Source organism: Panulirus ornatus, chromosome 52 (assembly GCF_036320965.1).
Source record: "Panulirus ornatus isolate Po-2019 chromosome 52, ASM3632096v1, whole genome shotgun sequence".
NCBI classification, from domain to species: domain Eukaryota; kingdom Metazoa; phylum Arthropoda; class Malacostraca; order Decapoda; family Palinuridae; genus Panulirus; species Panulirus ornatus.
The window spans coordinates 6,583,496-6,600,421 of NC_092275.1; the positions used below are offsets into that span (position 1 = coordinate 6,583,496).

Here is a 16,926-nt window from a genome sequence, read left to right on the forward strand (position 1 = left end):
ACCAAAACTGCAGGAGCCCCATACAGGGTTCTGAAGCAACAAAACAAACCAACTATTCTCTAAAGGCTAACCTGGTTGGAGATGGGGCAGATTTCAAGTGGTACATCCTTTTCTAAAGCAAGCTCCTTAGCCTCAGGATGTTTTGTGATGGCATAGCCATGGCCAAGCCTGGAGGCATTCAGCAGCAGGGCATCGATGAGGTTCTCGTCTGTGCTCATGCCCATCCAGGCTGACATTCACAATGACAAAAACATTAGTTTTTTCAAAGGATCACTGCTAACACAAACATAATATTCAATGTTCCTATCACAGGTATTCTTATTTCATTTGACCATTCTGTATTCGATAATCACTTGATTTACTTTGCATATTATGTATCATTCTACACCTACTAATGGAATTCATCATTAAGATCAAGATTTAGTAATTGCTGCCCTTGGGTACTTCATCACTGAAACTAAAGACCCTAATTACAGCCACTGTGTTAGAGGTATAGTCTTCTGCAGGGCACAAACAACTGTCTCTTCTTCTGGAGATAATTCAATGAATGCTAACTTAAAACACCAGATCACAACACGTTGGTCCAGCCACTTTGTAAGAGTTGTGTCACCTGAGTTCTTCTATTGCAGGTTGTAGCCTCCAGTCACAAACTTGTGAGGCCCTTAGGCCCACTTGCTTTTGCTGTATTACTGACAAAAATTCACAAAGTGAAATCTTTTCAATCATGCATTCATAATGACTGAATAACTTGGACCAGCTTTGCTTGCAAGTCAGTGGGACCAAGCAGTTTGTTCATTAGGGGATTTAGTATTGGCCAAAAACTGAAACTTTACACCAAGGAAAAATGCCCCTTTCCAGTATGGTATATAACTCTTACACTCCTAGCTCAAGTTATTTGGCATACAGATGGAAAGGAAATCATCCCAGACAGACTGACATCTTCTTAGAAAGTTTAAATTTGACACAAAGGCAATGATAACAGTTTTAGCATGCTTTAAACATTTTAACCTCTTTGGTGAAAATGACAGCCTGAAACATATTACCTTGGTGTTGGCCTTATCCACTGATAATTAAGAGTTGAAGGAGGGTGTGGATGATATGCCTAACATCTTCCAGCATAAGAAAGACATAAAGATGTTTCTTTCTGCTCAACTTAGCTTTACACTCTTCATTTATGTTATACATAGAGCCACAGTATTATGGTGACTAATGTGACTGTATTTAGAAATAAATACAATGCACATATTAGAATTGTTAAATGAGTGATAGTGGCTTGGATGAGTGGGGAGGACAATGAAGGTTTGGTTTCTTTCTCCTAATTTCACTCTCAACTCTTCTTTCATACTCAGGCAAGGCACTGGAAGCAAACATGAGTATAAATAGAATTATTTCACTGCATACACTAAAGGTAACTGTGAGGGAGTGTGGCTACCATAGGTAGGTGAGATATTGACGATGTTTTCCTTTGAAAATATTCTTGTTCTTTACCTATCACCTGTACAAAAGTCATCCACCCCAAGATCATGTATTGAGAAAATCAGATGCAGTTGTTATGTAATTTCTTCCACATGGACAAAGGCCTAGCCAAGTTGGTAGAGTTGGCTTCCTACCCTGGTCTTCCTGCTCCTAATGTAATCCCACTAAAATCATTGAGCCACTAAATTTTCTTCATATTTCTCACCTTATTTCTCTTTAATTCCTTACCATTTGATGCATAAGTGTTCCTTCTCATAACTTATGTTATAAAACAATCTACTTCATTTTCTGCACAACCCTATAATGATGGTTGTAAAGGTACTGAGAGCAGAATCTTTTCTATACCTTCTTGGCAACAGAAGAGACATATAGGCTTCTGATGGTGTGACAAGTATCATAAGTCAACTTGATATTTAAAGAGGATTGAAAAATTTGAAATCATAATGTGATTGTGGAAGGAATTGATAATTGACTGTGACAGCAGTTTAAGTATTAAAGCTTAGCAACTGAGCTGGACTTACTATCTTTCTCAGGATACATCTAACATTTTCTTGTCCAATTCCTATCTTCATATTTCTTTCTCATTCTGTGTTTCATCCCTTGAAACAATTAAACTTTTCATTTTTTTTCTGTCATCTTTAGATCCCATATTTTCATTCAAGGCCTGGTCTTTATGAACACATCTGTCCATATCTGATACCTTTATCATAAAAAAAGAAAGATGTAGCTTAGCATTCTCAGAAGAAAAATATATAACACAAAACTAAAGCAGGTTTGACTTACCTGTTTCTCCTGAGTGGTAAAAAACTGGAATCTGAGCTTCAGATAGTTTGAGAAGAGAACCTACAAAGTCCTTGAGAGGAAAACCCTGGTCCTCTTGGCCAACAAGGTCGAAGCCCGCAACAAAGTCTGGGAACTGCTCCCTCAATTGCTTGACCAAAGATATATATCCCTCCATTGTGTCATTATCAACCCTTGGAAGGAAAGGTTTACATTTGAAAAGAAATCTAAGCATTTCATTACCAAGGTTTTCTACTTAACATTTCCAATATTTAAAGAACAGTGTCTCACACCTCCAGACTCACACATCTTCCATGTACCAGCATAGCTATCACATGTGTGCAGTGGCTACTCCTATTTAATGTATGAGATACTGAGCAATTATGTATGAGGAGGATGAGGGTGCCTCAGTGTGTTAGGAAATTCAAAGGGAAGAGAGCAGCAGAAACAGGATAACCAAAAACAGATTAAAGAACAGGAAACAACTGTGATTCTGAGATTCTAAAAGAGTGACTGGAGCAATAAGAGGATAACTATGTAGTATCTTGAATTATATATGTATGTACAGCATCCGGGAAAAGCTTTGACTGCCCCCATATATTTTCAAAGGCAACAATACACAGCTTAGGTTTTTTGTGGCTACAAGCTTATGATCCTCTCAGGGTGAAAATATCACACATCAGGTCACTGAGACTAGTGTTTCTAACGGCATCAGCACCAGCAACCCACCTCAAGGTGCCTTAGGTACTCTTTAAGGAATGATGTTCTTTCTTTACTCTTCCAGATTGTCACTTCATTTTGGGAGTTTCACTTCTTGGTGCTGTATTTCTTCCACATGTGCTTTAAAATTGACTCTTTCTTTTCTAAGGAGGAAAAATCCCAAATTCTTGCCTGGAAGCAAGAAATATGGGCACATGTGAGATTTCAAGGTGCACTGGGTACTCAGAATGCACTAAAAGATGGCTGGTTCCTGCAACACCTCATCAGTGCCTCATTCAGATCAAGACCCTAGAACCAAAACATCGACCATGAATACTTCAGGAACCTTTACAATTCCATGGCCCAGACATCTGCAGTCGGTAATCAGGGCCAAAGGAGAGATGGCAAAGTAATAACATAGGAAGCGATAACAGGTGGTGATGGAGTGAGTGAGAAGATGGAGTGAGTAGTTTGAAGGATTGTTGAATGTGTTTGATGGTACTATGGCATATGTAAGGTGTTTTGGTTGGAGTGGTGTGCGAAGAGCAGAGTCAGGGAGAAGGTGTATGATAGGGATGACAGGGATGCTTTGTGGAAGGTCTAAAGAGTATATGGTGTGGGAGGTAAGCTGCTAGAAGCAGTAAAAAGTTTTTAACAAGGATGTAAAGCATGTGTATGAGTAGGAAAAGAGGAGAGTGACTGGTTCCCAGTGGAGGTCGGTTTGTGGCAGAGGTGAGTGATAATCCAACGGTTGTTCAACATGTTTATGGGTTGGGTGGTTAGAGAGTTAAATGCAAGAGTTTTGGAGAGAAAGGGTGAATAAGAGCAAGTTTATGAGGTTCATTAGGGTTGAGGAATAAGTAAAATGGGATGTAAGTTTGAATGGAGAAAACTTGGAGGAGGTGAAGTGTTTCAGATGTCTGGGAGTGGACTTAGCAGCAAATGGAACCATAGAAATGGAAGTGAGTCACAAGGTGGGGGAAGGGACGAAGGTTTTGGGAGCAATGAAGAATGTGAGGAAGGAGAGAACGTTATCTTAGAGAGGAAAAATGGGTATGTTTGAAGGAATAATAGTTCCAACAATATTATATGGCTGCAAGGCATGGGCTATAGACAGGGTTATAAGGAGGAGGTTGGATGTGTTGGAAATGATATGTCTGAGGACAATATGTGGTGTGCAGTGGTTTGATCGAGTAAGTAATGAAAGGGTAAGAGAGATATGTGGAAATAAAAAGAGTGTGGTTGAGAGGGCAGAAGAGAGTGTGTTGAAATGGGTTAGACATATGGAGAGAATGAGTGAGGAAAGATTTACAAAGAGGATATATGTGTTAGAGGTGGAGGGAACAAGAAGTGGGAGACCAAATTGGAGGTGGAAGGATGAAGTATAAATGATTTTGAGCTATTGGGACCTGAACATACAGCAGGGTGTGAGTTGTGCAAGGAACAGAGTGAACTGAAATGATGTGGTAAACTGGGGTCGACATGCTGTCAATAGACTCAACCAGGGCATGTGAAATGTTTGGGGTAAACCATGGAGAGGTCTGTGGGGCCTGGATGTGGATAGGGAGCTGTGGTTTCAGTGCATTAAACATGACAGCTAGAGACTGAGTGTGAACGAATATGGCCTTTTTTCAGATTAAAGCTTTTTCAAACGGTAAGACAACAAATTCATTTAACATTTTAATATTCATTGAAAATTACCATAAGAAAGGCAAACTAAATATCTTCAGAAGCCACATTCAGTGGGTTAGAATTCTATTATTATTGAGTGACTGGTGTATCTGCTTATAATTGATCTTGTCTCTAAAATGTGTCACTGCTATAAAGACATTCAATGTTATCCATTTTTATCTAATTTTGGCAATTTTTTGCCCTATAATAGTTTGATTCTGTCAGCACAAATTTCAAAGACTTGTTTATCTTCCTTTTCAAAGCCATTTGAAAATGTAAAAGTAGATATCTCAACTCCCTTGGACATTTTTTACCTTGAAGCTGAGCTAATTCATGTGTACTTAGATATGCTGCATGAAAGTATTTTTTGACTGTCTTGTATACGTATAAAGGATGCTACTGAAAACCGACTACATACCGTCTAGGTGGTGCATATATAAAACGAGTTCCGAAGTACTGGTCAGGATGATCATTAAGGAAGCGTTGGGCAGTATCACGGTACACAGCCATCGTTGCCTCGGGGGTCAGCAGTGTACCATTGAGCTCATATATCTATGAAAGAGATTATTCTCTTAGCAAACAAATTACCATACAAGTTCTTACATACATCAGAACATTACTTCAGCAATGCGGTGAAACTACTGCACAATACTCACTGGTGGCAGTGTGCCTCTGAACTCTATGTAGAGAACATTATCATCAACGAACTCCTGCAGGGCATGATAAAGGTAGCCCTCCCAGGCTGGTCGGTACATCAACATATCAGTAATGGCCACAAAGTAACCTTGAAAGGCTGCCCACGCAGCATTCTCATCTGGGTATTTCTCTGGGCAATAAAAAATTATATGTACAGAAACACTAAGTTTTGAGTAAGGTAGAACAAAAGGGAGCCTGTCGAAAAATTCTTTATAAAATGTAACAAATATAATACATAAAAGTTGACTCAAATTTTTCAAACACTTACCTGAATGAACAAAGATTATGAAATAACAAGTGAGTTACACTAAATTTCCTTACAATATTCACATAGCACAAAGCAAGTACAAGTTCTACAGCATTTGAAGGGTATTTTCTCTCCATTTAGATAAAAAGTTATACATAAATATATATTCAAAGTTTTCTAAACCTTATCTAAATGAACTAAGATCATAAAATAATAGGTAAAATACTTACAAATTTCATAGAATATCCAAATAGCACAAAGCAGCCACAAGGTCTCTAGGTTTTGAAGGGTATCCACTCTGCATGGTGTCTGTTTCAGTACTGACTCATTTTCTTGGTCGTTATTTCAAACTGAGATTCATTAACATGTTTCAACAAAATTTTACATGACTGCTAAAGCATAAATACACTAATACACTCTAAACTGCTCCTCACCAGCTTGAATGTCCATTCTCTCATATGCAAATACTGTATAAAAAAGCTGCAAACCACACAAATTATGGCTCTCAGAACAATGTCTGGCAGCCTAATATTCACAGACACTTAATATCTACACAATGAATCAGAGATCCCTCCAGTATAATCCCGTTTCAACATGATCAGCACTTAATTCTTTGCAACAACACTAACCCCTCTAATCCAAACTATTCCATAACTAATCTCCAAACCCCAAATGCTAATAAAAATTTTCCAAACAATGGTCCCCTTAACTAAGTCGTAAACACCATCCCATTAGATGTAAATCCATCAAAAGCCTTCCATACCCCTCATATACATATGCTATACTTTTTCATCTACAATCTGAACATCACCCATCCCTACAACACTATAAACACTGAAACAACATAAGTACATGACCTCCATGCCCATGACTTAGCTATCACCCACAAAGAAACACTTACATCACGACAAGTTATGATTTGTGGTCCCACTTGGTGGACATGACCAGCTTTCTGAGCACTGCAGGAGGCTCATGGAAAATATGAGGGATCCCTTGGGCACAAGTAAGTAATTACATAAGTATTCCAGCTTAAGACAAATAGTATACCCACTTATCAACAAAATGTACATAGGAAAATGAATAACATTAGAGGTGACTGTGCTGGTCTTTCCATTCAGTTTGTCACACTGGCCCAGGAGGAATTTTCCACCTGGTGGCTACCTTGATCCACAAGGGACTTTCTACCTGTGGGTTATTTGGGCTTGGAGGAGTTTAATCCTGTGAGTTCTATCCACTCAGTGGGTTGATTTGACCCTATGGGATCCTTCCATCAAGTAGGTCAGTTTGACCTTGTGGAGTCTTTCCATCCAGTGGGTTAGTTTCACATTGTAGGGATTTTCCATCAAGTTGCTTAATCCGGCCCTATGAAGTCTTTCCATCCTAGGGGTTGGACTGATCCTGCAAGGTCTTTACATGGGAGGGGTCAGGTTGACCTTGTGGAGCCTTTCCATCCAATGGGTTACTTTCACCCTGAGGGGTATTTACATCCAGTTAACCAGTTTTACCCTATGTGGACTTTCCATCCGGTAGGTTAATTTGACCCTCAAGGGTCTTTCCAAATTTGTTGGTTTGACTTTTGGGTGTTTCAATCCAGTTGGTAAGTTTAACCTGTGGGGTCTTTCCATTCTGTAGGTTATTCTGACCCTGTAGGGTCTTTCCATCCGACGAACTGATTTGATCCTGTATGGTCTTTCTATTTCATGGGATAATTTGACCCTATAATGTCTTCCACTTGGAGGATGCCTCTGGCCCTTAAAAGAACAATCCCAGTCAATGTGTTCTACCATAAAAGAATTAATCATTCTTTTTCTTTCATATTTGCTCATTGTTTCCCACATTAGTGAGGTAGCACCAAGAACAGATGAAGAAAAAATAAGAAAAGGCCTCATTTGCTCACATCCATTCTCTAGCTGTCATGTGTAATGCACTGAAATCACAGCCCTCTATCCACAACCAGGTCCCAAAGACACTTCCACGATTTCTCCCAGCTGCTCCATATGCCCTGATAGCACTGACATTATATGTTGGTGATACATTACCATGACTAAAGAAGTTGCTTCATGACCTCATATTCAGGTAATGTTGATGATTATCATTTTGAATGATCTGTATCTTTAGACTTCAAAACATATTTTGCGAATAATGGGATATTTTATTTGTGAGTAATGTTTTTGGTGGAGTATGTGGGGGCATGGCAAATGAGCTACTGTAATATTTATCTATCATTATATTGATATCCAGAGGGAACCATTTCTCTACAGACCATAACATCTATTACTAGATTACATATAGCACTTAGATATCCTCAGAATGAAGAATTTAGATATTCTCAGAATGAAGAATTTATGTGTGTACAACTACACTCAAAATTAGAATCATAGTGGTTTAAAACTGAGATGATTACAGTTTTGAATAATTTTTATTGATGTGATTTTAAGTAAATGTATTATACTTAGATATTCTTGGAACAGAGAATTCATGTGTGTGCACAAATACACTCAAAATCAGAATCATACTCATATAAAACTGAGATAATTACAGTTTTGAATGATGTTTATTGATATGACTTCAAGTGAATCTATTCTAAATCTCTAATTCTTCACCTGAATCAAAGCAGTCTACAAAACACTGCAAATCACTTGTTTAAGTAGGACTAGAAATTCAGTTACGAAAATATGTATATGGGGATCTAAACTGGGTCTGTGACATTCATGAGTCATATTTCAACCCACTTACAGATAATGATAGGTGTGTGTCTGTATGTGTGTAAATGTAGAAATGAAACCATGTTGATTATTTACCATCAGGATTATCTGTGAGGAGAGAGAGCCTGCTGAGGAGTTCCTTATTGAAGTCTTCTTCTGTAGGATAGGATGCACGCACATCGCTTACCAGCTTCCAGCTGCATGATGTGTCTGGCTTTGAAAAGAACCTGCCAGAAAGATATGACAGTATGGTATTTTGCAATTTCCTGTCTTGTTTTTTATTCCTTTCTGACATAACAATTCAACAACATGAATAAGATAAACCTATAACACCTAGCACCAGTGATGCCTTACAATGCTTGTAAATACCTACCTGTAATTCCTTGTTTGTACAGCAAAGAGGGGGAGTTCCACACTCATGAGGCCTCAACTCTTGAACTTTCTGTACTATTATGCAACATTTTAAACTTCTTTAAGCTATCTGCATACTTAGTTTCATAACTCATTTCATTCTACTCATTTATTTCTCCCATTTGATGAAAGTACTTCTTTACATATTTTCTAAGATGTTTTTTGTTTAATCTTATTTTATTACTCTCCATGGTGGACAAAATTATTGCCTCTAATCTCTCGCTGTAACTCATCTCTCTTAATTCTGGCACCAACTTCAGTGCCCTCCTCTGGACCTTAATCAGTCATTCATGCTTGAGGTTTTTACACTTGTAAGTAAGGATGCCAAGAAATACTTTTATAGTATAAGAGCGGGGGAAGATCAGAACAGACTGAATGAGGACATAGCTAATGCAGACAGCATACATAAATTCCAGAGGTTGTCTGATAGGAAAGTGTTTAAGAGATGATGCCACATGAGTGTAAAATTCCCTCTCTTTACAGTGCAAATAGATAATTACACACACAAACACACACATAGCTTACTTCATGAGGAGCTGATCTTGTGGAGTGTAGCACATGTAGAGGTCTGGCCAGTAAGTGATTTCCTCCACAACCCAGGTGGCTGAGGCTAGGGCAGTGTCATGGAGATGTAGCCCCGCACCTGCAATGTTCATAAATTACTGTCAGACCTAGCACACCCACCCTACTCTACAAGTATCCTCAGTAACATGTTCTGCAATACCATATATCAGACATCCTAAGATGGAATTCCCAGGTGTGGAATGGTAGCTCACATTACTAGTGTTGCTATATGTCTTGTGGTGGTGCTACCCTCTCCCATGTCCTGAGCAATGCCTCATGTTACCAGTGCTGCTGTGTCATGTTGTGGTGCAACACAGTCTGACATTATATTCCTCAGCTACATGTGTTGTTAGGTCATATCTTTGGGACTGCCCTATTCTGCCTTTAACATACAAGCATCCACCATCTCTAAACTCTTGAGGACTGGCAGGATGTATCCACTGCTTGCCACTCTGTCATCTGCCCTGAACATTGTCTGATGGCACCCTACCCATGGTTTCCAGCCTTCCTGTGGCTTCAACCCTATCCATGGCTCCTACACTGCTCTCTTCCTATCCATGCTTTTCAGTACAGTTGCTGAAGCCTTACTTCTGTTACTGGCCTATCTTGCATTATGTGTGGAATTTAGAAGTTAAACTCACCTTTCGGCATCTCCTTAATTATCTTGAACACATCAGAAGCTTCAATCTCATGCCTGACAGCAATAAAGTTCTTGGAGGGTGGGTAGTTGAGAGTCTCGAAGCCGTAATTCATCTCCTTCAACTTGGCTGCCATTAGTAACTCATTCACCTGCTGCTCCTCTGCCGTCAACACTTGGTCCTGACCTGCAACACTAACCATGTTATACACCTGCTACCACTGTCAGAAACCTACTTCTGACTTCCACCACTGTCAGCACCTGCTCCTGTCCTCCAACACTGTCAGCACCAGCTCCCTTCCTCTTTCACTGTCAGCACCTGCCACAACCTGCCATCAATGTCAGTGCATGGTCCTGACCTGTCGCCACCTGCTCCTGACCTACCATCACCGTCAGGTCATGGTTCTGACCTGTCAAAACCTGGTACCGTCCTGCCACCACTATCAGCCATTGCCCCTACTATGCCACCACTACTGGCACCTGCCCCAGACCTTATATTATGGTCAACACTGGACCCATACCTGCAACCACTTCCTCCTAATCTGCAATCACAGTAAGAACCTGCCCCTGACATTCTACCACTGTTAGCACATGGGTCTGATCTGCCACCATTGTCAGCACCTGGTCAACCTATCATAATTGCCAGCACCTGCCCATGACCTGCCACCACTGTCACCACCTGTCCCTGAATTTCCGCTACTGTTAGCACCTGGTCCTAACCTACCATAACTGTCAGCACCTTCCACAACTATTGGCACCTGCTCCTGACCTACCACCACTGTCAGCACCTGGTCTTATCCTGCTACCTCTGTCAGTAGTCTCCCACGTTCTACATAAGCTGTTACGTTATCCCATTTGGCCTAGGGTATACCATCAAGATACATCTGCATCTGATGTTATACAACAACAACAACAACAACAACAACAACAACAACAACAATAACAACAACAATCATATCGTCAGATTCATTGTTATCATTCTGGTCATCATAATGAGTAAAGATATTCCACCCCCCCAGAGGTACCACTGCCTATACCTGACTGATGTCCACCTCCCCAGGGGTACCACTGCCTTTACCTGACTTATGTCCACCTCCACAGGGGTACCACTGCCTGTATCTGACTGATGCCCACCTCCCCAGGGGTATCACTGCCTGTACCTGACTGATATCCACCTCCCAGGGGTACCACTGCCTTTACCTGACTTATGTCCACATCCCCAGGGGTACCACTGCCTGTACCTGACTGATGTCCACCTCCTCAGGGGTACCACTGCCTGTGCCTGACTGATGTCCACCTCCCCTGGGGTACCACTGCCTGTACCCGACTGATGTCCACCTCCCCAGGGGTACCACGGCCTTTACCTGACTTATGTCCACCTCCCCAGGGGTACCACTGCCTGTACCTGACTGATATCCACCTCCCCTGGGGTACCACTGCCTGTATCTGACTGATGCCCACCTCCCCAGGGGTACCACTGCCTGTACCTGACTGATGTCCACCTCCCCAGGGGTACCACTGCCTGTATCTGACTGATGCCCACCTCCCCAGGGGTACCACTGCCTGTATCTGACTGATGCCCACCTCCCCAGGGGTACCACTGCCTTTACCTGACTGATGTCCACCTCCCCAGGGGTACCACAGCCTGTACCTGACTGATATCCACTTCCCAGGGGTACCACAGCCTGTACCTGACTGATATCCACCTCCCCAGCGGTACCGCTGCCTGTACCTGACTGATGTCCACCTCCCAGGGGTACCACGGCCTTTATCTGACTTATGTCCATCTCCCCAGGGGTACCACTGCCTTTACCTGACTTATGTCCACCTCCCCAGGGGTACCACTGCCTTTACCTGACTTATGTCCACCTCCCCAGGGGTACCACTGCCTTTACCTGACTTATATCCACCTCCCCAGGGGTACCACTGCCTGTACCTGACCGATGCCAACCTTCCCAGGGGTACAACTGCCTGTACCTGACTGATGCCCACCACCCCAGGGGTACCACTAGTGGCCTGTACCTGCTGATGTTCATCTCCCCGGGGGGTACCACTGCCTGTACTTGACTGATGTCCACCTCCCCAGGGGTACCACTGCCTGTAATTGACTGATGACCACCGCCCCAAAGGTACTAATGCCTGACCATTCTTGAGTGATGACCCCCTCCCCAGGCAGGGGTACCATTGCCTGTATCCAAATGATGACCGCCTTCCCAGAGGTACTCATGCTAGTACCTAACTGTTGACCAACTTCCCTGGGGTACCAATGCTTGTACCTGAATGATGACCACCTCCTAAGGGTACCACTACCCATACCTAACTGACAATTACCTCCCAAGGGTACCACTACCCATACTTGACTGATGACCGCCTACCCAGGCATATGACTACCTATACCTGCCTGATGACCTCCTTCCCAGGGGTACCACTGCCCATACCTGCCTGATGACCTCCTTCCCAGGGGTACCACTGCCCATACCTGCCTGATGACCGCCTCCTTACGGGTAGAGCTATTCGTACCAGACTGATAACCGCCTCCCCAGGGTTACCAATGCCCGTACCTGACTGATGACAGCCTCCCTAAGGGTACCACTACCTGTACCTGCCAGGTGACGGGCTTCCTAGGGGTAACAATACCCTTACTTGACTGATGACCGCCTCCCCAGAGATATAAGTACCTGTACCTGCCTGTCCGCCTCGCAAGGGATACCAATATCCATACCTGACTGATGACTACCTTCCCAGGGGTACCACTGCCTGTGCCTGGCTGATGGCCGCCTAGGACTAGATGTGCATAGACTCTTAGGACCAGATTTCATAACCCTTCTGTAGAGGGGGGGGGGGGGGGGGTTGGCCCCCATCGCTTGGACATTCTCCACTATCGTACTAACTCTTTCATTTGTTTGGTGTCTGCATCATCGATGTCCACAGTCATTCTGTTCCGTTCATCCACTTCTCTTCACTATAGAAGCACTTCTTTTCGTCTTCTTTAACAACTTTTTTTTTTCTGCTTAATTTCATGTTATGTCCTCTGGTTGTTCTATCCCTACATCCCTCAAAGAACTGTTCCTTGTCCCCGTCGATCTCTTTCAAAAACTTAAAAGTTGTTGTCAGCTCACCCTTCACTCTTCTCTCTTCCAAGATGAGTAAATTTAATGCCCCTGACCTTTCCCTGTAACGCATCTTTCTTAATTCTAGTCTAGCTTTGATGTTCTCCCCTGAGCCTTCTCAGTTAGCTTTTCGTGCTTCTATGGCTATTGTGACCAAACTTGAGAAGTTCTAGCATTATGAAGGATATGAACAATCTGCTGAATAAATAATATTTCCTTATCCATGTGCTTAGAGACTATTCTGGTACTTACCATCAAATTGTTTGTGTTTTATCATCATCCTAGGACGTGCATCCCTGGGGCACTCCTGGGACCAGGGATGTACACATATGCTCATGACTGTCTACCACAGCCGCCTCCCTGAGCTGGTGTATTCCTTTTTCTCACAGACAAGAGAGCAGGATGGTGCAGTATGATCCTGCTGTGGTAACGTAATAGCATCGGGGGCTTAGGCAACATGTTATGCTGAATGCAATACACAGGCAGAGTACACAAGAAAATACTCTAGCGTCATGAAGTGGGAACAATACGGTTTTAGTGAACAAGGCGCGTGATGGCGTGTGCCTTTGTTCCGTGGAGAGGTCTGTCTGCTAGCTGGGCACCCAGTTTGTTGGTGATTACTATTTGTGTGTTACAGGGAAAAAGAGTTCTACACTCGTGTCGCCCCGTACCTCAAGTTTACATGAACCGTGTCTTTACTCATGTTTGTATGCACACTTACACACCTTAGTTTATGCTAGAGATCCATTCTATTGACCGAATCCAACAGGAGGATGAACAGCTGGATTGAATGAGGACCGGCTGCTATGACTAGGATACGAACTTATGCAGTTTAATGCCAAGTGGCCCGTGCGTGCGCGGTCAGTAACGCTAACCACTACACCACAGAGGCCATTGAAGGTTAGTCTGTTGCTACCACTAATATATGTCTGGTTGCCCCTTTACAGTAACCTGTTGCTTCCATTGTACTGGTCTGGTCGCTCAGTATGGTAGTCTGCTGCTACCAGTATATTGGTCTGGTACTCACCTAGTATGGTAGTCTGCTCCTGAGCCAACAAAAGCTGTCTTTGCTCCCAGAAGTCCGTAATGTTGATGGCGAGCGAAAGGGAAGGAGGCCACGCCAGCATCAACATCCCTAACAAGGGCCACACACCCCCTAGTCCTCCTCTACCGCTCATCATGGCCCACCACTGTCCTCGCTCCTCTGCCTCCACGCGCTTCCTGCAGTAGAAACACTGATTTACAAAATGCACGTTAAAACCCTAAGGTATGATATCGGCATCACTCACATTCTGAACTCAACACAAACACTTCTTGGTAGATGCAGAACGAACGCCTAGAACCGAGAGTGGGAAGAAATAGTTGATAAACTGATATCTGTGTATCGAAACCTATTTGATTATGTCGGTACAGTTATTGTGGAAGATGCACTGAATGGTGCTATAAGCCGTCTGCCGGGTCCACATGCAATCAAGGTAGACCCACACTTAAACCCAGTTGTCATGCGCAACAGAAGGGATCGTGTTGCTTTTAGATTTAAGTTAAAGGCTCAGCTGGACAACTTGGTCATTGAAGGGGTCATTGTCCCAGTAGACAACCCAACATCAAGGGTCAGCCATGTAGAGACACCTATGGCAGGCAAGTTACGATTTTTCACACATGAATAACCTCTGGTATACATTGTAACTAAATCTGTAAAGTTTTCAGGCGATTAAAGGCTATGCTTCAAGTCCACCACTGCAATTTGGAACATAGGCCTGGTAAATATCTCCCACTAGTTGAAGCTCTGTCCTGAGCCTCGGCTGCAGATGAGGAATGACACTGTGAACAGCTGGTCTTACCTCTTGAGACATGGCGTCTTCGCGAAATCAGAAGTGCTAGTGAGATGGACTCGACTCTCGGGCAACTGAAACCATCATGAATGGTTGGCCTACACAGAAGGTCCTTAACCCCCCCCCCCCAACCTATTCAACTCTACAGGGACAAGAAGACTTCAAGTTAGCCTAATTCTTAAGGGAGGGCGAATTCTCATACCCTCTGCGGACTATGAGGTGAGGGAAAGATATGATACACGTGAGACCGTTGGGTGTAATGTAATGTCTTGTCGGCTGAGTTGCGTAAACACAATCGTGTGGGACCTGTGCATCATACCTGCCTAGACACTGTTGAACCTTTATGCCGACAGGAATTGCCGGGGCGACCATAAGAGAAGTTAGTTACTGGTATCTCTGTCATCAGGGGACGACACTACTTGGTGACACGAGAATACTACAACCAATCCATACAAGTGGACTAAATACAAGGAAACCCCTCTGAAGCTGTCATTACAAAACTTTAACACCACTTTGCTGGACGTAGAATTCTACCCGATGTTGTCAGTGACACCGGTATCCAGTTCTTATACCAGTTCAAGTCCTTGAATTCGGACTTGGGACTTTTCTCACGAGACCTCTAGCCCTGGCCACCTTCAAGCAAATGGAGCTGCTGAAACCGCTGTCAAGAATGTATATTTCTTGATGAAGGAATGTCGTGATGTTCACGAAGAATCATATCTAGGACTCTCCGCCCGCAACACACGCGAAGGCCTGAACGCAAGCCCTGTCCAGCGATACACGGGTTGGCGTACCAGATCCTCGTATCCACCATAGAGGGACAGCTGAACCCAGAGAGATGTGTTGAGGAGAGAGAACGAACGGAAAATAAACGCACTTCTATTGTGAAATGACACAAACCACCCTTGGCATATCTAGGGTATGGCAGGTAGGGCAAGTGCCCTGGGCGCCACTTGAAGGGGGGCGCCACTCAACACGTTTGTTTCTTGACATATGCTACCAGATTTGACATTTTTAACGGTTTGGTTTTGTGAGATAGAAAAGAAACTCGCCTACTTTTCAACTATAGTAATATTTTGCTACTAGCAGTTGCATTACGGCTTCTACGTTACAATTTTGATCAAATGTCTTTAAGTCTTTAAGGGTTTATATAGATTTAAGTTTGGCCTAGCTCTTCAACAGTTTATAATTACAGTGTATATATTTTAATATACATCCACTGTATGTACATTTCTAATCAAGCAAGGGGCGCAATTTCAGTGCTTGCCATAGGCGCTATTTCCCCTAGATACGCCCCTGAATAGTAGGGGTAATTTTTTTTTTTTTTTTAGCTCAAAGTACTTTTTGCTCCAAAACCGAAAGATAAGATACTCAAATACTTCTATACTTGAAATACTCATGGTAAATATATCATAATGCTCTCAGTTACCGATACATACTCAATGAATACGATGCAATGGAGCAGAAATTTATCAAAATTGACTTCATTAAACAGCTAAATTAAGGGACATTAAAAGGACTAAATGTTATCTTAACACCATATTTGTATTCAGCATGAAAAATACTTCTTAGATGCCAAACAATGATACGAAGTCGTGTGAAGAGGCAATGACCGCACGGATTCGAGAGTCGAACTCTCGAGTTTTCCACATATGATGGATAATATCATAAAAGAACTTCCGCTGATCCCTGAAAACCTCAGCACCATCAAGAAATTCCCCTCGCAAACCCTCTGGAGTAGACACCGACGCCACAAACTCGGGACAGTTACCCTGAATCATACCAAATGATCAACAATTAGAACCCAGAAATAGATGTGGTGCATTCAAGCCACGAGAAATATTGACAACTGTGTCAAGAGACAAATTGATAAGTACGGAATAAGGATGAGCTGAGGAAAATGTTATCAAAAGAAATAAAGGGGAAATTGAGGCTAGTTGGACCGGCCACTTTTGCAGAAACGAGGTTAACCCATAATTTCTTCTATGCATATCGATAGTTGGTCGTCGCAACTATATGAACTCATATATCTTAAAGCGTATAGTTCATTGTATCTATAAATGATCACAACCATTAGCAAGTCTACGTTTAGTGCAAT

General features: G+C 42.6%; 1 protein-coding gene across 2 annotated transcripts in view; it reads right to left on the reverse strand.

Moving 5' to 3' along the window:
* LOC139765014 (adenosine deaminase 2-like) overlaps positions 1–16,926 on the reverse strand; it is a 48,304-nt gene that overhangs the window by 9,223 nt on the left and 22,155 nt on the right. For both annotated transcript variants that reach the window (XM_071692083.1, XM_071692082.1), the window contains exons 2-9: positions 14,024–14,217; positions 9,891–10,073; positions 9,211–9,328; positions 8,371–8,501; positions 5,283–5,452; positions 5,045–5,178; positions 2,260–2,450; positions 72–229 (exon numbers count right to left, since the gene is read on the reverse strand). In XM_071692083.1, coding sequence (XP_071548184.1) covers positions 72–229; positions 2,260–2,450; positions 5,045–5,178; positions 5,283–5,452; positions 8,371–8,501; positions 9,211–9,328; positions 9,891–10,073; positions 14,024–14,177 — 1,239 coding nt within the window. In that variant the 5' untranslated portion in view covers positions 14,178–14,217. The remainder of the gene's footprint in view (positions 1–71; positions 230–2,259; positions 2,451–5,044; positions 5,179–5,282; positions 5,453–8,370; positions 8,502–9,210; positions 9,329–9,890; positions 10,074–14,023; positions 14,218–16,926) is intronic.